This window comes from Heptranchias perlo, chromosome 8, assembly GCF_035084215.1.
Source record: "Heptranchias perlo isolate sHepPer1 chromosome 8, sHepPer1.hap1, whole genome shotgun sequence".
Classification (NCBI taxonomy): Eukaryota; Metazoa; Chordata; class Chondrichthyes; order Hexanchiformes; family Hexanchidae; genus Heptranchias; species Heptranchias perlo.
Window position 1 is genome coordinate 18,270,793 of NC_090332.1, and position 26,075 is coordinate 18,296,867.

The following is a 26,075-nucleotide window of genomic DNA, read 5'->3' on the forward strand; positions in this document are numbered from 1 at the left end:
GGGCAGTTGGTGACCTACAATGCGCATGCATGGCCTAACACGTTCCGGGCCCGAGTGTCCTTGTGCTAGTCCCTGGCACTTGTCACAGCGTTTAAAGCTGTTAATGTAAAAAAATATGCCACGGTGCTTTGCAGAAACCTAATCTGAGAAAACTCGGTACCGAGCCAAAGAAGGAAATATTAGGGATGACTAAAAGCTTGGTCAAAGAGTTGGGTTTTAAGGAGGAGAGGGAGATGGAGAGGCAGAGAGGTTTAGGGAGGAAATTCCAGAGGTTACGGCCGAGATGGCTGAAGGCACAGCTATTAATGGGGCAAAAGGATTACAGGAGGCATTTACAATTTTATATCCATAATGCTCAATGGAAATCTTCCTCCAATATAGCAAATTAGACTTGTAAACTGAATGGGAAATATGTGGCAAATTCAGATCAACATAGATAATGTGAAACAGTACATTTTGGGAAAAAGAACCAAAAATGAAAATATAACCTAAACAGTAACATTCTCAGTGGAGTGGAGGAACAGAGAGATATAATGGTAAAGATACAGAAATCTTTAAAAGCCAGAGAGCAACTGGAAAAGACCATAAAAAGGGCAAATGGGTTTTATTTCTGGGGCAATGAATGCAAAAGCAAGATGATGATGATGAATTTGCACAAGACATTAGTTAGGCCGCATTTAGGCATCTCATTATAGGAAGGATGTTGGGACTATGGAATATATTACCACAAGTGGCTACTGAAGACGAGTCAATCATAGCATTTAAGAGGAAATTAGGAAACACTTGAAAGGGAAAAATATTAAAAAGGTGCAGGGAAAGATCAGGGAAATAGGATTCAAGTAGTTAGTTCTGATGTGGAGCCATCAACAGCAACGACATACTGAATATATGCCCGCCTTCTGAGCTACAATTTCTATAAAATGTGTTAAATTATACAAATAATCACTTATTTAATGTAAGTTTAATGTCTAATTTGAATTCTGGTGTACTACAGTAAAAAATAAAAATGACATTAAATGATAACTTGAATATTATTGTGACTTTTCTCTCTGATTTCCACCCTCCAACCCTGGTATTATTTTAAGCTTTGCAATTCACAATTGAATTGTTCAAAAGTGGGGTTTAAATATATGGCATTGATAAAACAAAATCTCCCAACTACACAAGCAAGAGTATTTTGGTTAATAAAAAGTTAACAATCAAAGAGTACATTTTGCTCTGTGTATTAAGTTAGAGCAAAGTTCATCTTGGCTGTAAACTGGTGCTTAATGTTAAAAAGATAAATAATGGGTACCACTAAGTCGTAGGATAAATATTTGCGCCTACTACACTCTTTATACTATAGAAACATTTCTACCTTAAGTGATCACATTACCCAAGAAAGTGTACTTTAATTGCAATGATGGAAATAAACATGCATTCTTTTAACTTTAGGGTGCATAACAACAGGTTTCAATTCAGAATAACAAACAAAAACAGACATCTACTGATTTTGGAGCATGGAAAAATTGCACTGGAGCACCAACAGATTTCCTATAGCCTGATACATGATCCAGCAACACTAGTTTAGCAAGTGATGGTTAACACTGCTTTTTGAACCTCTGCTACAAGGGATAAGGTTTAAGACAACAACATTGTAGAGGACAGAGTTTTGTAAGCAGGAGAAGTGTTTTATGAATGGGGCTTTCTGCAGAATATGGAGGTGCAGCTGCAGTAGTTCTCATGTTCTTGATATAAGCATAGATATTACATTTAAGTGCCAGAACTCTTTCTGAACTGTCTAATCTTGCAGCAAACGTACATTCCTGCCACACCTCTTCAATACTGTACAGACTGCAATTTGGCATGGAGGAGGCCATCCTCATCAGGTCCACTGGCCTACCAGGTTTTGGAACATACTGAGTCCAAGAATAAGAGATTTTTTCCCCGGCCTACAGTAGAAAGAATATGCATTTATATAGCAGTTTTCACAACCTCAGGATCTCCTAAAATGCTTCACAACCAATGAATTACTTCTGAAGTGCGGTCACTGTTCTCATATAGACAAATACAGCAGTCAGTTTGCGCACAGCAAGGTTCCGCAAATAGCAATGAGATAAGTAACTAGTAATCCATCACAGAGTAGATACAGGCTTTCTAGGACACTGGAAGTGACCGGCAGTGGCCCAACTTCTGTTCCAGCCAGTTTCTTCACTTTTTTTACAGCATTGATCAGATATTACTAAACTGAAGAGCTGAACATTTGTATTGCAAAGGTTTGCAACACTTGAAAAGTAGAAGTTGGCCACTCAATGGGGATAATTTTGACTTTGTGCAATTGTGTAAAACAGGCAATAGCAAATCGGCAGCCCGTTTTACATCCCTTCTGATTTTTATTTCCATTGAAGTCACTATCGCATAAAATCAAAATTACCCCCAATCTTGCTTGACAAAATTATCTTGATAGTGCTGAAAACGCATCATTTATCTGACCAATGTCCTGAGCAATAATTCAATCACTACTTGTTTTTTTTTTCCAGATATGAAATAAACCACACCACCATCAGCAGAGAACGTCACTTTTGATGACTTCCATTTGGTTATATAAATGCTGACTTGTGCAAAACATTGGCAGAGCAGAACTGATGTGCATTGTTTATGCACTAAACATGCACAAGCAGTAAGGGAATTATAAGCAGATTCAAGTTTCTCATGTTCCAGGGAGTCCCTGTAACTGATGGGGGCTCCCTAGAGCACAGGAAATTTGAATCTATTGATTTAATATAATACAAAGAAGATCACTGATTTGCAAGTTCAAGTAATAAATCTGCCCCATACCTGAGATAAGCAAAAGCAATCATCTCAGATTGGGGGTGTATTAAAGGAAGTACACTTCACTAAGGGTCCCGTGCATATGTCTGACAATAAGAAGACATTCATTTATCATGACCCATGTCCATATCTGCTGAGGAAGTTACACATTCATTGCAGCAGCCAACAAGACATGGCACAAGATGTCAACTTCACAATGAGGCAAAAACCTACTGAAAACATTCGAAAATTTGGCACTTTATCTTTTTTTTATTCCTTCACTATGGTCCTGATATTTACTTGGAGCCAGGAAGAGAGCGGGGGGTGGGGGGGGGGGGGGGGCGGAGCTGAGCATTTTCACACGGGAAACCAGAAAGTAAGGGTTTCCCGCACATCCTCACATCCTGCCGAATCTAACAGCAGGACATCTTTTAAATTTTTTCAACAGGTTTCCCGTCCAACAGCCACCCAGATTGACAGGCTGGCTGTCTGTCAGGCTGGAAAGCAGCGGAGCGCGGATGTCAGGGAAGTCTGACATCATGGGGAGGTGGGGGGGGTTGGGGCGTATCGGAAATCATGGGAGGAGTGGTCGGGCATTGGGGGCGGGTTGGAGTGAATTGGACATCGTGGGGGGGTTGGGGCGCATCGGACATCATTGCGGAGGGGTGGGGCGGGGGGGTGGCCGAACATGAGGGTCCGATCTTGTGGAGGTATGCTTGGTGGGCCGGGGGAAGCACTCTTGCTCCTCTTGGCTCACAAGCAATGCAATAGAGGCACCTACCTCATGGATCCAGCCCTTCTCGCCTCCTTTTACCTGCCGGGACTCCCGGGCCTCCTCCAAGCATTAAAAATAAAAACTGAGTCAAAATGGAGGCACACAGCCTCCTTGAAAGATTTTAGTGACCAACCCACCTTCAGAGAGCGGGTTGCTCGCCCACCCCCACCCGGTTAAAATCGGATGTGGGCGGGTTGGAGGTGGATTAGGGTCAGGTTTGAGAATTTAAAAATTTTTTACCTTCCCACCCGCCCTCAACCCACCCGTCCTTGGAAGATAAAATTCCCCTCATATGTTTGTTTCATCAAGCTATACTAAAAGAAAAAAAGACTTGCATTTATGTAGCATTTTCATGACCATAGGCCGCCCCAAAGTGCTTTACAGCCAATGAAGTACTTTTGATGTGTACTTGCTGTTGTAATGTGGGAAACAAAGCAAGCAAAATGAGCACAGCAAGGTCCCACAAACAGCAATGTGATAATGACCAGGTATGCTGTTTTAATGATGTTGGTTGAGGGATAAATATTGGCCAGGACAGTAGGGAGAACTCCCCTGTTATACTAGCATCAGGAAGTTTAATATTTCATTTCTAATGTGCATTAGCTAAACACTTCTTTCCTTCTTTCCAATTTCTTTCTTTGCTTCTTTGAATCCCCTCCATGTCCATCCCATTTCCTGGGTGGGACCGGACAGATAATCTGCTCCCTCAGTTCTGCCAATGCTAATGTCACTGTTGAGTTTGCTGAAAGGAAGTAATTCACTCTCTAATAATCAGCCCTATTTGTAGGGAAAAATCTAGCCTCTACTCATATGTCCCACAACAAGTTTTAATGGAATTGTACAACAGAATGACACAGATCAAATTTCCAGCCATTTCCTAAGTCCCAGCAATACCATTCTGTAATCAAACAAAATAGCCATACAAGTAATGCAATATAACTCTTTTAGTTTTGCTACCAGGGAACTGAGTTGCTTCATACCTCCCCAAGATGATTCTGACTGAGATTAATAGCTTTAGCTGAATGTGAAAACTTACCATGCGAGCATCTCCAATGTTACAGCATGACAGCATGCTAGTGCCTTGGTCCATTGTTAATCATTGGTAATACCTCGTTAGAAAGCGGAACACTTCAGCTGACCCTTTTTGCCATTCCTAAATTAAGAGTGCTTACAGTCTCGGTTATATACCTCTTAACCTGCAGTGTATGAAAGGGTAGAATTCAGGTGGAACTAGCTAATAAGCTAACTTTGCCACTTGAGAGGTGCTGGTGCTTCTTTCAAAGACACCAATTAATGTTGGGGCATCATGATTAGAACAAAACAAATGAGAGGTATGGACAATCATAATGCAACATGAGCAAAGTATCAGCCAGATACACTTTTTATGAATTCAACCATTATAAAGATAGGGCATACGAGCATTTGGTTGGATTCAGCATATATTTGTATAATTTTCTGTGTAAATCTTCGCTGTCACTAATTTCTTTAGTGTTATGGTCTTTACGAACTATATCACGCATATTTCCAATTCTAATTTGATGTTTAGAAACAAACAGTCCAAACAATTTAATATTAAAATTCACAGGATTAAATAATTTTGTTAGAAAATGAGTTGAAGATTTATAGTATATGGTGTCAACAAATGGAGAATATTGCAATTTTTTCAAATACTTCTCAATTTACTTGATAAAATTCAGAAACAGAAATTTACATAAAATAATTATACAGTAGGAGCATGTGAAACATGCAAAGGATATTCAAGTGCTCAAATGGATCAACAGGGTAGAAATTTGCTTTTGACAAGTATGATGAGACTATCAAGCTACCTTTTACTCATGCTAATATTTCCTTTCATAATGTATATAAATACATGCAACATTTGAAGGTCAGAAAGTTGTCCAAGGACTGTTTACCACTCTACTAATTTACTTAATTGTCCCTGTGGTATAACAATCACCAATTATTTATTACAACCATCATATTTTCTTCCCTCTAATTATTTTAATGCTTTATTACAGAAAACTTGTCAGTGTCAATTTGTTCACCAATCAAAAAATAACATGTGAGCGTGGCAATAACAGAATTTTACTCCTTTACTATTACCATTTTCTCAGAGAAACATCGAAGATCAAACACCTTAGAGTAAAATAATTTTTAAAGCCCTTTTTGTGCTGCTGCTGCTCTTCTTTTGTACTTGAGTTTGAATAAATTTTCCATGTAGGGCGAATTGCTAACAGAAGCCATCAACTAGTTTGATAACAAAGTGACGATGTACAAGCGCATAAGTTTGTTTTTAAAAATAAACATAACTGACAATAAATAAGTAAGTAAATTTTAAAATATAAACAGGAAATTTATTCCAAATAATTGTGCATTTAGGGAATCAATAATAAATGACAAGCAGTAGCAAAATAAGCAGTTCTCACACTATTTGCCCCCTCACTGTATTTGATATAAATATTTCTAAATGAAAAATAGAATAAAATATACATCAGCTGATGGAAAAATGTAGGAGTTCAGTAAATCTTACACATTACTCATGCTCAACGGCCCAGAGCTTGAATCTGAGCCTGAGTTTTCAGAGGTACCATTAATGTAACTGAAATTATGACATTTTTACTGCTAGGCAATTTTGTGAACAGGAGCAATAAAAATTAAGACGATGGCCTAGAAATTCAGATGCGCAGTGCCCATTTATTCGGGCTCTAAACGGCCTTCTACTCCACCAATTTGGCGGGCAGGAAGCGCACGCTCATTAACAGCCAGAAGTGCACCGCCCGCCATATTGGTAAAGGCCATAAAATCGGCATGCAGCGCCCACGCCTGAAACAGACATAAGGCCCTTTGCATATGCAAATAAGGGGCCTAACAGTCTGTCCTTAAAGATAAATATATTTTTAAAACTTACCTTGTTGGTTGCAGCCTAACAGGCAGTCTCTTTAAGATTAAACTGGCCTAGAAATTCGGCATGCCCTTTTTTGGGCGTACAGGAGCGCAGGTTGCTGTCCCTGCACCTGAATGGTGAGGCTCGAGGTGCCCCCAATATTGGGCCTCAGGCCTCATTTTCATGGAGCCGGTGAGCTGCGAAGAGATGCTGGCGAAGTGTAATTGAAGATCCTCAGGTAAGTGAGAAAAAGAATGTGAAATGCTTATATCTCACACCACTTTTAACACAATTTTCTTCAAAATAATAGCCCCAAAATTTAATGGGTCTCAATCACAATCTAGCCAAGCTAAATATAAAATTACTGAAAATTTTGAACTGCTTTATAGCAGCACTGGAAGAAATGTAAATATACTATTCTTTATTAAACTTGTCAGTTTCAATTAATTTGAAGATTTCTGCAGAAGTTTGATATTCTTACATTTGTTTTTTCCCAAAAATATTTGAAATATTTAGAAAATCTAATGCTATGTAAACTTATGCAAACAAGATCCAGAATGTGATAGCAGGTAGGAATACTTCAGGGCTCCCCTAACAGTTCAGCCGGTTAAGGCAATGAACCAAACAGACAAAAAAGGTATCAGATTGAATTCCTTTTTGTGCTATCAGCCAATCATAACTGAAGAGAAGGAAGGGCTAGTACATGTGGCCTCAGAGCTCTTTAGGAAATGAGGGCTTGGGGAAATCGGCCAGGGTTTCTGTTCCTGATGACTATCCAGTTACCCCTATTGAAAATGCACATGTGGACACTGGATAAGGAAAGGATTGGTTGTGGCTGTGATGCCTCTGGCGTTCAAATCGCCTGACAATATTCACTGTGTAGGTTCACACCTAAACAATGGCCACTTGGTCAAAGTACCAGCCTGTGGAACCATGTCCCAGGAGGAGAGGATGAGAGAAAGTTGGTGAGAAAAAAAGTAGGGAAAAAGTGAATGCACCACGTATATTCAAAACAAAATCACTTATCACTTATCATATTAATTAAATCAAGGCAGCCAAGTTTCCTGTCTATCAGCACCTCAAAAATAATTGATTAGGTAGATTGATCTTACAGCGGTTATCACCAGTAAGTACTCCTCACCCTAGTGATTGCTGTCAGGAATCTGATAACATGCCAGTGATTTGCTTATATTAATAGTGTTGAATGGTCTTTTAACAAAAACGATATTAGGTACAATCACAATAGTATGTGAAAAACTTAACATATTTCTTTCCTATAATGGCTTAACTTAATCACTGATGTTTTTGATACACTCTTGAATGACCTTCATCAGCAAATGAAGACCCAATAAATTAAAATATCATGAAAGAAAATGATAATCTTCAGAAACAATAAAGACAAACTCTGCTTGTTATGATTAATATCTAATTTATTTACCACAGCAGATTTCTGCCTACCTGTGTTCACTTTTGATGTAACATGCGACAAGTCAATTTTTTGTGATCGGACAGAAGTTGATGTTTTAATTGATGAGGTCCTTGTCAAACTCTTTTTTTCCATGGGTACTTTGCTAACCTTGGAGAGCGGTGCAAAAATGCCTTGAAAGAAAGAAAAAACTGTTAGAAAACAACTTCTAGTGCAGAACACTTCTGGAATAACACTACTTCAAAAGAACTATATATCATTTGCAAATTCCAACTAACCTTTACCCAGATTTCAGTTTATTATCTACTTTCAAGATAATCTTTTCCACCCTTAAGGCCACACAGACGTATACATCATTCCTTGGCCAAGAGGTCAAGTACATGACCTGCATCCAGGCCAAATATTAGCAGTTGCATCAGAGTGCTCCTGGGGTACTTGTCTTCTAATGTTCCCACCCTATGGGGAAATGCCTGGCACTTTTCTTGATGGTATAACTGATCTAATTCACCACATGTGGAATTATGGCTACAAACCCACATTCTACCACTCCATGGCACACAAAGTGCACAAATCATCATGTAATTTTAAATAGTACTTCACAATAACATTTCACTGGAGAATGTTGAAATTTTATGCTCACTTTGGTCTAATAAGTTCTTCAAATTATTTATTTACATTTTACCACGACGAATGCTGGAAAAATCGCCCAAGCATCTTTATCTCTAGTACATCTCAACAGCTTTGGACTGTTTGGGCTCATCCATCACTCTGTCCTCACCGACCTCCACTAGCACCCTGTTCCCTAACGCACTGAATTCAAAATCCTTGTCCACAAATTCCTCCATGGCCTTTCCCCACTCTACCTCTGCAACCTCCTCCAATCCAATGTCCTAGTATGCAACTGACGATTCTCCAACTATGCCCTCTTGGGCATCTCCTCCTTCCAGAACTCCTCACTTCATGGGTATGTTACTCTCTTGGACTCCCTCCCTAAATCCCTTTGTAATACTACTTGCTTCCCCGCCTTTAAAAATCCTCAAAACCTAGCCTTTTGCTGTTTATTCAGATAAATTTTTCAATCTCTCCCCTATTATACAGTTCATTCTCTCCTGTGTGAAGAGCTTTGGGACTTTTTAATACATTAAAGGCACTTTACAAATGTAAAATGTTGCTGTTGTAGAATCGGTTTAAGAAGGAAGATGGCAAATGCTTTTACTTAAATGCTGCTGTTGGGGTACAAAGTTTGATTGCTATGATGCCATGGTTTTACTTTTTAATTACCTCAATAGTAAACAAAAAACATTTTGTTCAAGTTAATATTGAATTCAGTCTGTTTTAACGGGTGTTTTGTTTATAAAACATCACACAAGAAATATTTTTTATTCTGGTATGACACCTGCTCCACTGCCTTCAGCTTTCAACTGGGTAAACAGAGCTGCTCCAAGGCTTCTGCCAATCCTGTTCTATCACTGATCATAAGAACACCCATCCTTGAAGTCCATCCTTCAAGTTTTCTTCTTTACATGTGGAGAAATGCCTGAACAATCTTCACTCCACAATCGCACAATTGAAATCAATAACTCATCATACAGAAACCTGAAGGCGAGAACCCGTCTGCCCCTTGCTTTGACATTTTACTGACTGCCCCGGAGAGATAAACTTTTTTCTTCTAAAATTCAAAATCCCCATGTTATTTTTTTTCTTCAATCCTTTAGATTTCCTGCACCAAACACTAGTCTATGGCCAGACAATCTTTACCAATTGAATCTTCTGTACACATAGAGGCTAACTGGAAGCAGAAATGGTATGGGGGAATTTTAATCCACGATAAATGAAGTGATTGCTTTGATCCACTATATAGTATCTCCAGGATGTAGAGTGAAGGAAAAGCAATATTTATGTTAAAAATTGGAGAGAAAAGAATGATGAAATGGCACTAAATGAGGACGATGAAAAGGAGTGCTTTGCATATGTCTTTACCAAGGAAGAAGATGCTGCCAAAGTCACAGTAAAAGAGGAGATACGGGATGGGCTAAAAATTGATAAAGAGGAAGTACTAGAGAGGCTGGCTGTACTTAAAGTACTCGAGTAGAATGGGCCTCTACTCTCTGGAGTTTAGAAGAATGAGAGGTGATCTCATTGAAACTTACAAGATTCTGAGGGGGCTTGACAGGTTAGATGCTGAGCGGTTGTTTCCCCTAGCTGGAGAGTATAGAACTAGGGGGCATAGTTTCAGGACAAGGGGTCGGCCATTTAAGACTGAGATGAGGAAGAATTTCTTCACTCAGAGGGTGGTGAATCTTTGCAATTCTCTACCCCACAGGGTTGTGGATGCTGAATCGTTGAATATATTCAAGGCTGAGATAGATAGATAGATTTTTGGACTCTAGAGGAATCAAGGGATATGGGGATCGGGCAGGAAAGTAGAGTTGAGGTCAAGGAACGGCCATGATCTTGTTGAGTGGCGGAGCAGACTTGAGGGGCCATATGGCCTACTCCTGCTCCTACTTCTTATGTTCTTATAAGTCACCCAGTCCTGATGGGATGCATCTAGGTTGCTGAGGGAAGTAAAGGTGGAAATTGCAGAGGTGCTGGCCATAATCTTCCAGTCCTCCTTAGACATGGGGGTGGTGCCAAAGGACTGGAGAATCGCAAATGTTACACACTTGTTCAAAAAACAGGTGCACCGATAAACCCAGTAACTACAGGCTAGTCAAATGGTGGGAGAGCTTTTAGAAGCAATAATCCGGGACAAAATTAATAGTCACCTAGACAAGTGTGGATTAATAAAGGAAAGCCAGCATGGATTTGTTAAAGGCAAATCGTATTTAAGTAACTTGAATGAGTTTTTGATGAGGTAACTGAGAGGGTTGATGAGGGCAATGCAGTTGATGTTGTGTACATGGACTTTCAAAAGGCATTTGATAAAGCGCCACATAATAGGCTTGTCAGCAAAATTGAAGCCCATGGAACAAAAGGGGCAGTGGCAGCGTGGATACAAAATTGGCTAAGTGACAGGAAACAGAGAGTGGTGATGAATGGTTGTTTTTCGGACTGGAGGAAGTTATACAGTGGTGTTCTCCAGGGCTACAGTGGTGTTCTCGGTACTAGGACCACTGCTTTTTTTGATATATATTAATGACTTGGACTTGAGTGTACAGGGCACAATTTCAAAATTTGCTGATGACACAAAACTTGGAAGTGTAGTGAACAGCGAGGAGGATAGTAATAAGACTTCAAGAGGATACAGACAGGCTGGTGGAATGGGCAGACACACAGCAGATGAAATTTAAAGCAGAGAAGTGCGAAGTGCAACATTTTGGCAGGAAGAATGAGGAGAGGCAATATAAACTAAGTGGTGAAATTCTAAAAGGGTGCAGGAACAGAGACACCTGGGGGTACATGTGCACAAATCTTTGAAGGTGGCAGGACAGAATGAAAAAGCATACAGAATCCTGGGCTTTATAAAAAGAGGCACAGAGTACAAAAGCAAGGAAGTTATGTTGAAACTTTAGAAAACACTGATTCGGCCACAACTGGAGTATTGTGTCAAACTCTGAGCACCGCACATTAGGAAGTCTGTGAAGGCCTTAGAGAGGGTGCAGTTACGTGGATAGACTGGAGAAGCTGGATTGTTCTCCTCAGAGCAGAGAAGGTCAAGAGGAGCTTTGATAGAAATGTTCAAAATCATGAAGTGTTTAGATAATGTAAATAAAGCGAAATTGTTCCCATTGGCGGAAGGGTCGAGAACCAGAGGCTAAAGAACCAACAGCAACATGAAGAAAAACCTTTTTACGCAGTGAGTAGTTATGATCTGGAATGTGCTGCCTGGAAGGGTGGTGGAAACAGATTCAAAAGTGGCTTTCAAAAAGGAATCGGATAAATACCTGAAGGGAAAAAATTTGCAGGGCTAAGGGGAAAGAGCAGGGGAATGGGACTAACTCGATTGCTCTTACAAAGAGCCGGCATGGGCTCGATGGGTCGAATGGCCTCCTTCTGTGCTGTAACCATGCTACAATTCTATGAAATTTCCCCTCTTATGGAAGCCTATGAGTCAAGCCTGGGATTCAAACAAGTTTCCTATTCATAAATCGAACGCTACTAGATAGCGAGCTGTTAAGGTAACATTTTGACATAATAATATCTAGGAATATCTCAATGGACCTGCACTTTTTATAACTTTCTATATCTTATAACTTTCTGCATATAACTTGTACACCACGTATTGTTGAGTTGGCAGTCTTATGAAGGGAGAATTAAACTCACGGCTGCCCGTTTTATGCCTGAAAAATGGGCTCCCCAACTAGAGGGAATGTCTTCCCCTGATTACTCGATCGAAACACAATATTTCATAATTTTAAAACCTCTATTGAACTTCCGTTTTGCCTCCTCTGCTCCAGTGAATATCTCAAGTCCCTTCTAATAACTATAGTTTTCCGTCCCTGGCATCATCCTGGTAACTCTACACTGCAAACTCTCCATGGCCTTAATGGAGTGCCCAAAAATTCACAAAATACTCTGACCCCTAACTAATGTTTACAATAAATTTATCATTACTTATTTACTCTTTTATTATATACCTCTTTTTATAAAACCCAAAATGCTGTTGGTCTTTTTTATGGCTTTATCTACTTGCATTCGCACTTTCGGGAAATTATGTACTTGAAGCTCTAGGTCTCTCTGTTCATCCACATCCTTCAGCATCTTTCAATTGAGTTTATACTGCCATTGCTAGTCTTTCCACCATAAGTGTATTATCTCACACATCCACATTAGGTGCATCTGTCACCAGTCTGGCAATTCCACTAGCCTGAAGTCTTTATAGTCCGTCTCGCTGTTTGCCAAGCCCCCTATTTCATCTGCTGTCATCAGCAAATTTTGAGATTGTGTTACCTATACCCAAATCAGCTATAGATACCGAGAACAGAAGTGGACCCTAAACTGACCCCTGCGATACACAACTTCCAACACTTCTCCAATCTGAGCAACACCCCCGTTTACCCAACTCTGTTTCCTGTCTGTTTACCACATTTATTGCCATGCTACTACATTTCCTTTTATATCATAAAACAGAATTTTTCTAACAAAACTCTAATAAGGTCTAACAAGATCTCATCAAACGCCTTCTCAAAATCCATTTGCACTACATCTACTTCATTCCCTTTATCTATCCAATCAGTCATGTCTTCAAAAAATTTATTAAATTTGTCAAACATGACTTGGCTGTAACAACCATGTGTTGGCTGTCTTCAATTATCCCATGCAATTCTAAATGCTAACTAATTTGATCTTGAATTATGGATTCTAAGAGTTTTCCTACAGCTGACAATAAGCTAACTGATCTATAGCTATGCAGTTTATCCTTCTCTCCCTAATTGATGTTACATTGCTACTCCTCAAACCCACAGCATAATTTGCGTATCTGAGGAGAATTGAAAAATTATGGTCAGACACTGCTATCTCGTTTCTGGCATCCTTCAACAGCGTCAGGGCCTAGTGACTTATCCACATCAAGCTCTGCTAAATTTTTCAGAAACAATTCCTTTACTACAGTTATTAATAATTGTTCCACATCTTCGTCTAGTACACCTACATTCTCACTCACATCACAATCTGTAAATACAAATGCAAAATACGTATTTAATATCTCTGCCATACCTTTATCCTCCAAAACTGGATTTCCTTCCTGATACCCGAACGATTATACCTTCTCTTTAACTGTCTTTTATTTTTAGTATGCTTAGAAAAACCCTTGCTTTTATAATATTTTTTCATGTTCCCTTTTCGCCTTTCTAATCTCCCTTTTCACCTTCCCACTACACTTTCTATATTACTTATAATTTTCTTTGGTATTGTTAGCCTTAGTTTTAATCCTTTAAGGTTCAGTTTTGTTCTAATATTTTAATTTATCCATGGAACTCTATCCTTAGATGCACCACATTTTGTCTTACAAGAATATGTTCTACCTGTCTCCCACTAATACAGTCAGCAAGTAAACTAAGAGAGCTGAATACACATACAGCTGAGGAGAAAAGCATTGCGCAACATCGTCTAAGAACACAGACAAGGGATGACAATAAATATATACATATATACCGTATTTGACGGGACAGCAAAAATACTGAATGCCACAAATACTTCCATCATTCTTCCCCTCTGGTTCATCCAGTTCAATCCCTGCCCACTGGCCACTGGCAAATTCAGTGGTGCCACAAAATCGTAACGTTCCAACCTAAAAGAAGTACAAAAAGTGTGAAGAAGAGTGAAACATAAGATAGGCATAATAATGGCTACTATTTTGTTTTCAACATTATAATATAAATATTGTGCTAATTCCCAATAAATATGACAACATTGCATTTTTATTTCCAGTTTTCAGGCTATATCATGTCTACAAAAGGACACACGACATTCCCTGTTCAAGTTGCAAATTATACATACGTATATTTCTATACTTGTGTGTGCCTAACATTTGTCTGTGTTCTTAGACGATGTTTGTCCATTACACTTTTCTATATGTAATTTTGCATCATACTTGAACCTGATTGGCTGTAATTTCTAATTCATAAAACTGCAACATGCCATAGCTGAACAGGTAGGGGACATGTTAATTGTAAGCAGCCGATGCAATACATCATGAAAACCTACTAAGGTCATTTGGAAATAACTAACCATAATGAGCAGTCAGCAAAAGCTATCAATAAAAAAGAAAGCAAAACCATTAAATTGCTTTACATAACTCATTTAAATAATCTGCTGCAGACACCCGCCCGACAGCCAGACAAACCGACAGCCTGGCTGGCGGGTGGGAGCAGGATGTTGCAGCAGGAGTGGGAATGGTCCCCGGCAGTTAGTGGAGGCTCGGGAGGAAGCCCAGTGCAAGGGAGGCCCAAGGCTTCCCTGATGAGGAAGCCGACACTGCCCCCCGCCCTGCTCAGGTCGCCTCTTGATATTGCAGATTGGGTCCTGATGACATCATCGATCCTGATCTGCATATTTAAAGTTGGACCCCGCTTCCTTCCTGCAGGTGTCCTGCTCACCTGCTCAAACAAGCAGGTTAATATCGGGACATGACGATAAGGAAGTGGGATCGGAGGAGGTGACTGACGCATATTATTTTAACTGCCCCCCCCCCCCCGCCCCGTTTCCGCCAGGTGGGAGCAGTTAAAATCAGGGCCATTATTTTAGTGAGCAAGTGGTAAATCTATGGAACAGGTTCCCAAGGGAGATAGTGGAAGCAGATAGTATTGATTCATTCAAATGCAAATTAGATATATTTCCTTCAGAAAATATTTTGGGATACTGTATATGAGTACGTGTAGCACGCTTTGGAGGAACAGGTGACTTTGGACCTAGGGTTCCCAAAGCTTTCCACCAATGGTGGTTTCCTTGTCTCATGTCTGGGTCAGTTGCAGATTAATTGACTGCTTGCCACAATTAGCCAAAAACTCCATTATTGTTGTATCATGTGATTACCAGGATAGTAGAAGACAAACCAGGCCTTAATATTTTTTCGTCTAGAAATACCTATATTCCTATGAAAGAAAAACCCATGTTCAAAATCAGTTAGTCAGGATGCTCTGCTGAGAGAAAGGCAAGAAAGGCCTGGGCAGCTTATTGTAAGTGCCAACGAAGCCCATTTAAGCCTAAGTCTGATTCAACAATAGACAGACCAAAAGCAAGTATTGGTCAGCCCGCTAATTCAAGGCAAGCCATCATAGTTCATTATTTTTATTATTGAAGCAGAGGGGGTTTAAAGTAAGTTTTGATTATAACTGTTGCACTATATGTTCACCTCTCTATAAAATAAAGCAGCTTATCAATTTGTACCTGGTCTTGTTTCACTGAAGTGTTTTCTGTCTGCTCGTTGATAGATTGGAGAAGTGCACATAACGGCACATATGAAAGACACAATATCCAGTTCACATCACAAGGGAGTCCTATTGTTATACCCCTGGGTTACCTTATCGCATGATCAGTTATTAGGCAGTATGAGCACACTCCTGAAAATAAGACCCGGGGTCCGCTTACGAGAATGACCAGCAACACCGAACTTGAAAGACTATCTAAGAAAATTCCAAAATTTGTAACAGGAGTCTAGGGCCAGAGCTATCTCTGTCAACTAAAGAGACTCAGCAACTACAACGCCCTGTGCCCACAATTGGAGCAAATCCCAGTCTGAATTTGTGCAAACACTGTGAAGCCTCAATACGACTTCTGTAGGCAATGTGTACAACAAGTTTATGAGTTTATTTTTCCTAAAGACCTCAATAGGTAAAGGATGAATACTGAAACTATTTTGAGGTATGTCTTAAAAGAAAAACTATTTTCAAGGGTTATATCCTTGAAACACACAACTTGCTCTCCTGGCTCCATGCTAGCGACATTGGTAATGGCACCCTTTCTCAGGCACCATCCCACTCCCTTTCAAAACCACCATTATTAGCCATTTCCTGAAGAAAAAACATTCTTGACTCATCCGTCCTCTTCAATTACCGCCCTGTCTCTAGTCTCCTTTTCCTCTCCTTGAACATATAGTCACTTCCCAGGTCCATTCTTCATTTCACTCAGAACTCCATTTTTGAATCCTCCAGTCTGGCTTCTGCTCTACTCAAAGCACTGAAATGGCCTAGCCAAAGTTATGAACAGCATCTTCCTTAACTGCCAGTAGTGCATTATTTCTTTTTGTATTCCTTGACTCCTCTGAGTGTTTCACACAGTGGACCATCCTTCTCAGTTATCCAGCTTCAATGGAAGTCCTTGTGTGGTTTCACTCCTATTTATCCAAAAGGAGCCACCACATCTTTAGTAATGGCTTCTCTTCCTGTCCTCGCACTGTCACCCCTGAAGTTCCTCAGGGATCTGCCCTTGGCCCCTTCATCTTCTTTGTTTACATGCTGCACCTCAGCGACATCATCCACAGGTCAGCTTCAATATGTATGGTGAAGACACTCAGCTGTATCTCTCTACCGCCAGCTCCACAGACTGCTGATTTGACATCAAGTCCTAGATGACTAAACTGGGAAAATAGGAAAATAAAAAATTGCATATTTCACAATAAAAAGATTTAATTTGTTCTTGAATTGTCTTTCACAATTTTAGTCCCTTCATTAGCATTTCTACTTGAAGGCCTCAGCTTGGACTTCGACTCGATATTTTTGCCTAAAGCGGTAATTGTGTGAACGGAATTTGCATTGTACAATCTGAGTATGCGCAGTGCACCTAATTTTCCAGGATGCATCAATGCTGTTCAGTCAGCGCTACTGATGGTATATTTTTCTTTAGTTTCTAGTAGTAGCTTCTCTTCAAATATTTTTGAAAAACAAGAGGCCAAATTTCAAAAGATTTATTGAGGTAAAGTTTATATTGAGTATCTTTTTTTTTAAAAAAGGCTGCATATCTGTTTGTGTGTGAAAGAGCGAGTGAGAAAATTGATTGCTGTTTTATTTTCTATAAACTTCAGGAAGTGTATTAAGTTGAGGGAGAGGGACTGGGGTCAGAGAGAGCGAGCGAAGTGGAGTGAGAGTGGAGGGTTGAAATTGGACCTCATTGTGCCTGTTTTACGGCTTGAAAAACATTCCAGCCAATATTGTGTAGGGGAATTTTTCAGGCATCGCTGGCGACCGCCTAAAACAGCCGTTTGGCACCTTACATATGTAAATGAGGAACCTAAGGTCTGTTTTAGGCCTCCTGTCAGAAATAGCTTTGGATTGAACGGAGGAGGAGACAGACCTGCTCCGGTCAGGATTCTTCAGCAGCCACTGCAGCCGCCAACAAAACATAAGTTTTTTTAAATAAAATTAATCCTGTGGAGCCAGGAGGAGCAGTAGTCCTCGCCCCGACTCTCAGTATTGCGATCGCCACCCCCCGTTGCTGTTCCACCATCCCCCCAGGACTTACGTTAAGGCTGCTGCTGTCAAAGCAAGCAGCCTAAAATTCAAAAGCTGAAATGCACAAACTGCCGGTGGAGGTGTGACACACGTAGACAGCTCGCCAAACTTATTGAAATGAGGTCCAAGGCCCAATTTTTGGCAAGCCTCGGGCCTCCAGGTTGGGGCTCTCATGCCTGTGCAATGCCAATTCTGGGCTCGAAAGACAAATTTCTGGCCCAGAGACACAGATAGAGAGAGAGAGGCAGACAGTATCTTACCTCATTCTAATTTGACTTATTAAAAAAAAGTTGAATTTTGAAAGCAAACAGAGCTTTTTTGAAGGAAACAGAGGAATGGAGGACAGGAAGGAGAAAAGAGGAGGAAAACAGCTTGGAGGTGAGGGGGCTCTGGCCTCCTGTCACCTACCCTTTGGGAAGTGAGTGTAAATTGGGAGGAAGTGGATGAATCATTAAGGATGAGCTGAGTAATAGCAGAGCAGAAAGGAGGGGAGGTACAGGGGTTCAGCAAATAGTTAAAAGGGAAGAGGTAAAGATATTGAGAGGAGTGGGTCATAGGAAGATGACGGGGTAGTGAGAAGGTGACGGGTTAGGGAATGCGATGGTAGAGGATGGGAGGAGCACTAGTAATGGGGAGAGGGGATAGGAAGAAAGGCCCGATGGCCACATTTTCCTGCAACCCATACCCCAAAAGCAGCCTGCAGATGTTGGTGGCTCCTTTGGTCTCATCTCAATAGGAAGGGAGAACTCCATTGTCTTGCTAAAATGTAGCAGAACAGAACGGACCACTGTATAAAAGAAAAACAAATCTAATTATATTAGGATTTTAGGTGTAAAAATTAAGTCTAGAATTTTTGTTATTACTCAAAATTTTGCATGAATGTGTGACAATGAACCTAAGGGTAAGAGAGCACTTTTGATGGCTCAGCAGGTTTACAGAGTGAGTAGCTGAGGATACATGGGCCAGAAAGGTTCCAGGTTTGATTTCATCCATGCTAAGTAAGCCGTTCTCATCAAGGTACAATTGGCCTCAGCGTCCCTGGGCTAAGGGAGGGCGGTGGTTAATCAACCATATTTCCAACTTGTAATCACTATGTAGATACCCCTGTTGGAAATGCAAGTATCTTCAGGTTGGGTGAAGGCAAGATCAGGCTTTCCATTTCCCAGTCAAATGGCCTGCCTGCATTTGCTGTTAAAGCTTGTCCATGGATAATGGCCTGCAATGTACTGGAGATTGACTGGCACCTATGGAATTGTTGTCCTGCAAAGAGTCATCAGCTATGGGAAGGCAGAAAGGAGAGAAAATGGGCAAGAAAGAAAAAGAATGCAAGGTTATGAGTATGTGATGAATCTACACACAGAAAATGGCTCTTCAATCTGCCACAACTGTTCTCAATTCAGTAATCTCACTAAAAGGGTCAATAAGCAAAGATGGTTTAGGAAATAGAACCATCACTCTGGTGTAATAGTTCTTAGCTGGGGTTTAAGAACATCTGTGCAGCTGTTCCCAGTTCTATTTGACATGAGAATGCACAATATTAACACTATGTCCAAATGTCCTTGGTACTGCCATCCATATTGCAGCAATTGAACTAGATTTAAGAATATTGCAATGGGCTTTTGTCAACTGGGAACGGAAACTAGATTTCCCAAACTAATCATAGACCTGAAGCCAGATTCCAGAGATAAAATATTCTGTGTTCTAACCCACTTGCACCTGCCATTTTGACATCTCTTCAGTGAATTATATTGCAAACAGAAAAAGAAAATCAAAAACTTACCACATTTGTTTAATACTATCAGAATCCTAGCATCATTGACTCAGAATAATTATTTTTTTTAAACTAAATGAATGTTTAATAAATTCACACTTCTACATCATTAGTAACAATCACTGAACTAATTTAACTGATTTGTTACAGAATTAAAATTCTGTTCTTTTAAGTTAATATAAATGTTTTATGAAGTGCAGAAGCTCTGTGTATTAAACATCAATTTTAATAGCATACAAGGGCTCTATCCCTAGTGTGTTGTGTAATAGCTGAGCAGCTAAGCGACTTCATATTTCTCAGTTCACAGATGTTCCAAATGATTCAGGCACAACAAAAAAAACAGCAGCAGAATGCAGAAACAGTTTTTCAGAGCTAGACTCATCACTACTGAACCCATTAAAAACCACGGGATGATACAAGATACACATATTTTACTCAAATACTGAGGTTGATTTTAATGGGAGGCGGGATCAGTGCTTGGGGGGCCCGAAGCAAGCGGCGCAAGCAAAGCGAGGCCCCGGCCGATTTTAATTGCCAGCCTTATTAAAGTAAGATTGACGGGCTGGCTGGCTAATTGCGTCGGCACAGGCCGCCCTTCCACCTAGATTGCGCAATTTCCGGCAGGAGTCCAGGGCCACTATTTAAAAGATGAATGCACCTTTTAAAAGGAGGTTGCATTCACTCTATTCAACTTTAAGATTGCTTTCAGCTTGATTTATTACTGTGCTGCAGTTAGGAGATGGCTGGAAGGAGGGGTAAAGTTGCCCCAGGTTTTCAGACCACTCCCTAGAGGTGTTGCTGGCAGCAGTTAGGGCCAAAAGTGAAATGCTGTTCCCACAAAGTGGCAAGAGGATGCTCAAAAGCCTGACCAAGAAAGCCTGGTTGGAGGTGGCAGAGGAAGTTAGTAGCAGGAGCATCACCTCGAGGACCAGGATCCAGTGCCGCGAGAGATTCAATGACATCACTAGATCGGGAAAGGTGAGTACACCTCCTCCTTTCCCCATCTCCTGAGCACACCTGTTCCTCCCTCTCCTCCCTCCTGCACCATCCAGACCACCCACCACCCCTGTATCACATCCCTCCCACCAATTACAAGGGCACACTGTACCGCCTCTCATGCTCACTCCTAACATGCTACTCGCTCCCTTCATTGCTTCCTCTATCAGCATGATCTTCTCACCTGCTCAACATGCACCTCCAGTCATGGCTCCTTCCTCAATTCAGATTCAAGCCACTCACCTCACTCAGAGCATTGAACATTTGAAATGGAGAGGTTGGTGGCTCCGGTGAGCAGGGTGACTGGTTATCAATTGTACCACTTCATGTACCACAATTGCACCTTCAGCCACCTTGAGGACCTGAGCCAGTATGGTGTAGCCTTTCATGGACGAATGTCCATGTCTCTCATTGCCGTCCTAACTCTTGTCCTTTTCCCCTTTCTTCTAGATCCTTCTCAGAAAGCAAGAACCCCTGAAGACACCTCAGGGAGAACGTTCCTCCTGAGGACCCAGAGTCACATGATACATCAGTCCCAAGCACCAGCGCAGAGATTAGCACATCGGATGGGACAGATAGATAGTTAGAGGGGCCTGCACCTGGTGATTCAAACTGCACAAGTGAGCAGGAGCAGGGACTGGTGGCAGAGATAGTGCAGGGGAGGATTCGCCGGAGGTCAACATACTCTCCCTAGCACTACTGATCGGGAGAGATGCAGACCTCTGGGCTCCAGCCTTGAAAAGAAATATGCTTGAGGCATACCAGCAATTATTTGAGGTATTGGAAGGTCTGCCAAAGATTTGACCACCATGTCTGAAAGTATGGAGGAGTCCACTTCCAGCGTGTGCGGAGTTCTCTCACATGGCATTTCCACTCTGCAATATGACCACCTCCAGAAACACTGCAGGAGTCTGTGACCCCAGCCTTTGCAGCTTTGATGGAAGCTCAGACTGCTGCCATCCAGGTTCTCAGCTCCAACACCTGCTCCAGCTTGGAGAGACCAGTGCCCCAGATGGATTGACTAACAGAACGCGTCGACAGGGGCTTACAAGGTGTTACTCATCTCCTGCAATCTGCTCTCCCTCAAATCATTGGGAGTGATGAACCCCATGGGAGTAATGGTGGCAATATGGAACAAGCAAGTGTTATCCTCTCTCAAGTTTGTAGCACATCTGCTCCCTCACCACCCATTCAACCAATACTTGCCACAGTGTTTGAAAGCCGACTAGGCCAAACAGCCTCTGTAGCAGCTAAGGGAGCTGCAGTCTACAGCCATGTCCTCACTAGACTAAGCTCCCAGAAGTCAACGGCCACGAGTATCTCAAGATCCCAACATGATTCACAGCAGCCTACCACCTGCTCTGCTGAAGCCACTTGGGCATCACTTCGTAGAAGTAGCAGAATGAGTAAACCTTCTTTAAAAAAAGGCACTATGGGTTGACACTTGTGCATTCGATGATTTGATGCAAGTGATTGTATTTCCGTTCACGTTAAACCCTTCATTACTTTTGGCACTTTGGTCTGACGAATGTTTGTAGAACAGCTTATGAATCTACCTCGTCAGTAAGTCACTGATGTGAAAGTTGGCTGAATGGTTTCAGTGTTAGAGAATTCAGGATTAAGGGAGTGGTGACTGAGGTTATCAGGATTGTTACTGCAAGGGGCATTATTTCCCATTTTACTGGGAGCAAACCGAGCTGTTCGTCGGAACCACTGAGCAATCAATGCATCCCTTGCATCTCTTCCCACAAGACTTTGTGTTTGGCCCTTCTTCCTCTGCTTCTGCCTCACCTTCTCCTCATCAGAAGATGTGTCTTCCTGCTCATCTGACTCCTGCAGCTTCAATCCTCCCCAGATGGCGACATTGTGCGGGATGAAAAAGGTAATTATTATGCATGAGACTCTGGCATATATAAGGGAGCCCCCGAAACTATCAAGGCACCTCAAACGTTGCTTCAGAAGCCTGTTGGCAAGCTTAATGACCTTCCTTGTGCTGGCATGGCTGTCGTTATACCTGATCTGCTCAGGCAAGATGGGGTTGCGAAGGAGTTTCATGAACCATGGTTGAAGGGGGTAGCCCTGGTCCCCAAGCAGCCATGCTTGAACATCCTTGCCAGGTTGGAAAAGTGGGGGGGAGGGGGGGGATATTTGACTGACACAAGATGAATGAATCCTGGCACCTGCCTGGGGACTGGGCACAAAAGTGCATGATGCATTTGGTATCATGCACTTTTGTGCAATCTGGACAGTGATGGAGTGAAACCTGTTGCAGTTCATGAAAGCTTCTGGTTGATCCTGAGATGCCCTGATGGCAACATGAGTGCAGTCAATCGCGCTCTGCATTCAAAGGAAGCTTGTCATTGCTGTGAGCTGCAAGGCTCTCTCATTTTGACTGTTGTCATTGAGGGAGAAGGATACGTATTGGCTCGCCTTGGCAAATAGTGCCTCGGTCACTTTTTTGATGCACTTGTGGGTGGACGACTTCAAAATGTTTGAGATGTCTCCAGCAGCAGCAGCCCGGAAGGTTCCTGAGGCATAGAAGTTCAGGGTAGTAGTAACCTTCACGGCCATTGGCATGACATGGTCCCCTGGTCCAGAAGATACCAGGTCTTACTGCAGGAGGCTGCAGAGATCAGTAACTGCCTGCCTGGACAAGCACAGGCTCCTTTGGCACAGCTCCTCAGACAGTTCGAAAAAGGTGATCCTTGACCTGTAAATCCTGTTGAATGGGCAAGGCCTTCTGCAAGCAGGCTCCCTCACCAGCTGCTTTCGGAGGAGTCCAACTGAGCAGCTCCTCCTGCATGTTAAGGGCTCTGCTGCTGCTGTTTTTCTTCCTGTTCCTCTTATCCACCCAGAACAGTGTAGCTAGAGCACCACCTATCCTAAGATTCATTGCTTCTTGAGGGAGGAGAACCAAAAGACCATTAAAATGCAAGCTGAAGAATCAGAAATCAGCAAATAGTAAACTGCCAGATCACTCAGAATCCAAAAAGCTCAGTTACACTCAGATACAACAAATCTGAGTGCCTGCTGCTTGTGGCCACTTTACATCTTGCAGCCTATTCAATCCTCAGCCAATCCCACCAGCTTTCCCCTAATAGGCTGGCCGATGGGTGGGACTTGTGTTTTTTTTCTGTTAAAATAGTGTTAAGAGTCCTAATGACATCATAGGAACCCGATTAACATATCATTCATGAGGCTCCCACCTGCCTGTTGCAGGAGCCTCGGCCACCTTGAAAGTTGAAGATAAAACGACGCTGAACAGAAACGGAGCACCTTCGAGCCAGTACTCCACTCACCCATTCTAACCCCTCCCATGCACCGTTCCCACCTGGTGGGGGGGGGGTAATTAAAATCAACCCCCAAAAGCCAACTTTGATGACTGCAGAAACAATGAAAACTTTACAAAGCTTTAGAAAATTTTACAATAAAACTATAAGCTACATAAGCATAATCAACTCGTGTTAAACTTTGTCCTGCTGGTTAACGGAAGAAAAAGAACTGAGATGTGATACAAGAACAAGGTCCTTCATTCATGTTACAAATTTCGGGTCTGTGCTAGAAAAGGCATACACTAAGTACATAGACAATAAAGGAGAGGATGGCAAAAGGGAATCCGAAAAGGTTAGGAAAGAAGTCAAAAAAACAATTAGGAAGGCAAAGAGAAACTACGAAATTAAATTATCATGGAATATAAAAAGAAATAGTGAAGTATTCTACAGACACATAAATAACAAGAGAAAAATCAGGATAGGGTTTGGGCCTAAAGGATACACACAATAAATGCACAGGTAATGACAGCAAAATGGAAGAAATATCAAATAATTACCATGGAGACTAGCAAGATGGGCATGACATTAGAAGAAGAGATCAAAGAAGATATAAAGACATTTAAAATAGAAAAGGGGGAGATAATTGATATACTAATCAAACTTAGAGAGGATAAAATCCCTGGTCCAGAAGGATTGCAGCCATGCATATTAAAATATGCTCTGCTCAGACGAGGAGGAACGCGATGGACACCTACAGACGCTGAAAGACGCCCTCGTAAGAACGGGATATGACGCTCGACTTGTCGATCGACAGTTCCGACGGGCCACAGCGAAGAATCGCATAGACCTCCTCAGAAGACAAACACGGGACGCAACCAACAGAGTACCCTTCGTCGTCCAGTACTTCCCTGGAGCGGAGAAACTACACCATGTTCTCCGCAGCCTTCAACATGTCATCGATGACGACGAACACCTCGCTAAGGCCATCCCCACGCCTCCACTGCTCGCCTTTAATCAGCCACCCAACCTCAAACAGACCACCGTTCGCAGCAAGTTACACAGTTTTCAGGAGAACAGCGTCCACGACACCACACAACCCTGCCACGGCAACCTCTGCAAGACATGCCAGATCATCGACACGGATACCACCATCACACGAGAGGACACCACCCACCAGGTACATGGTTCATACTCCTGTGACTCGGCCAACGTTGTCTACCTCATACGTTGCAGGAAAGGATGCCCCGGAGCATGGTACATTGGCGAGACCATGCAGACACTGCGACAACGGATGAACGGACACCGCGCAACAATCGCCAGACAGGAGGGTTCCCTCCCAGTCGGGGAACACTTTAGCAGTCAAGGACATTCAGCCACCGACCTTCGGGTAAGCGTTCTCCAAGGCGGCCTTCGAGACACACGACAACGCAAAATCATCGAGCAGAAGTTGATAGCCAAGTTCCACACCCATGAGGACGGCCTCAACCGGGATCTTGGGTTCATGTCACGCTACACGTAACCCCACCAACAAAAAGGGGGAAAAAAATTATATGTTTTTTAATATTCTCTCTCTCTCTCTCTCTCTGCCATTTTGAGTTTCTTTCTGCCTGCCTGTGTAATCGACACAATGTATATCCAGTGTACTGGGACGTGCTGTTCTCCGTGACTGGCCTGTTTGAATAACAACGACACCTTTTGATTGGTGTGATGCTGTCCCAACATAGTATAAGATATGCGATTTGAGAACCTTTTCACTCATTCATCTGACGAAGGGGATAATCTCCGAAAGCTTGTGATTTTAAAATAAATTTGTTGGACTATAACCTGGTGTTGTAAGATTCCTTACATATTAAAATAAGTTAGGGAAGAGTTGGCAGAGTCACTATTACGTATATATAAGAAAATCATGAGAAAAGGGAATAGTGCCAGAGGACTGTGGGACAGCTAATGTGATTCCTATATTTAAAAAGGGAGATAGACCATTTAGCTTAAGGTCCGTGATGGGAAAGATCATGGAATCCTTACTCAAAGATGTAATAGAAAAACATCTAGAAGCTGAACCATCTCCCCTTGACATTCAACGGCATTACCATCGCCAAATCCCCCACCATCAACATCCTGGGGGTCACTACTGACCAGAAACTTAACTGGACCAGCCACAAAAATACTGTGGCTATAAGAGCAGGTCAGAGGCTGGGTATTCTGTGGCGAGTGACTCACCTCCTGACTCCCCAAAGCCTTTCCACCATCTACAAGGCACAAGACAGGAGT

General features: G+C 41.9%; 1 protein-coding gene across 3 annotated transcripts in view; it reads right to left on the reverse strand.

The window, feature by feature from the left end:
• Window positions 1–26,075, reverse strand: part of LOC137324451 (CAP-Gly domain-containing linker protein 4-like) — a 223,485-nt gene that overhangs the window by 85,315 nt on the left and 112,095 nt on the right. For all 3 annotated transcript variants that reach the window (XM_067988729.1, XM_067988730.1, XM_067988732.1), the window contains exons 8-9: window positions 13,972–14,107; window positions 7,908–8,048 (exon numbers count right to left, since the gene is read on the reverse strand). In XM_067988729.1, coding sequence (XP_067844830.1) covers window positions 7,908–8,048; window positions 13,972–14,107 — 277 coding nt within the window. The remainder of the gene's footprint in view (window positions 1–7,907; window positions 8,049–13,971; window positions 14,108–26,075) is intronic.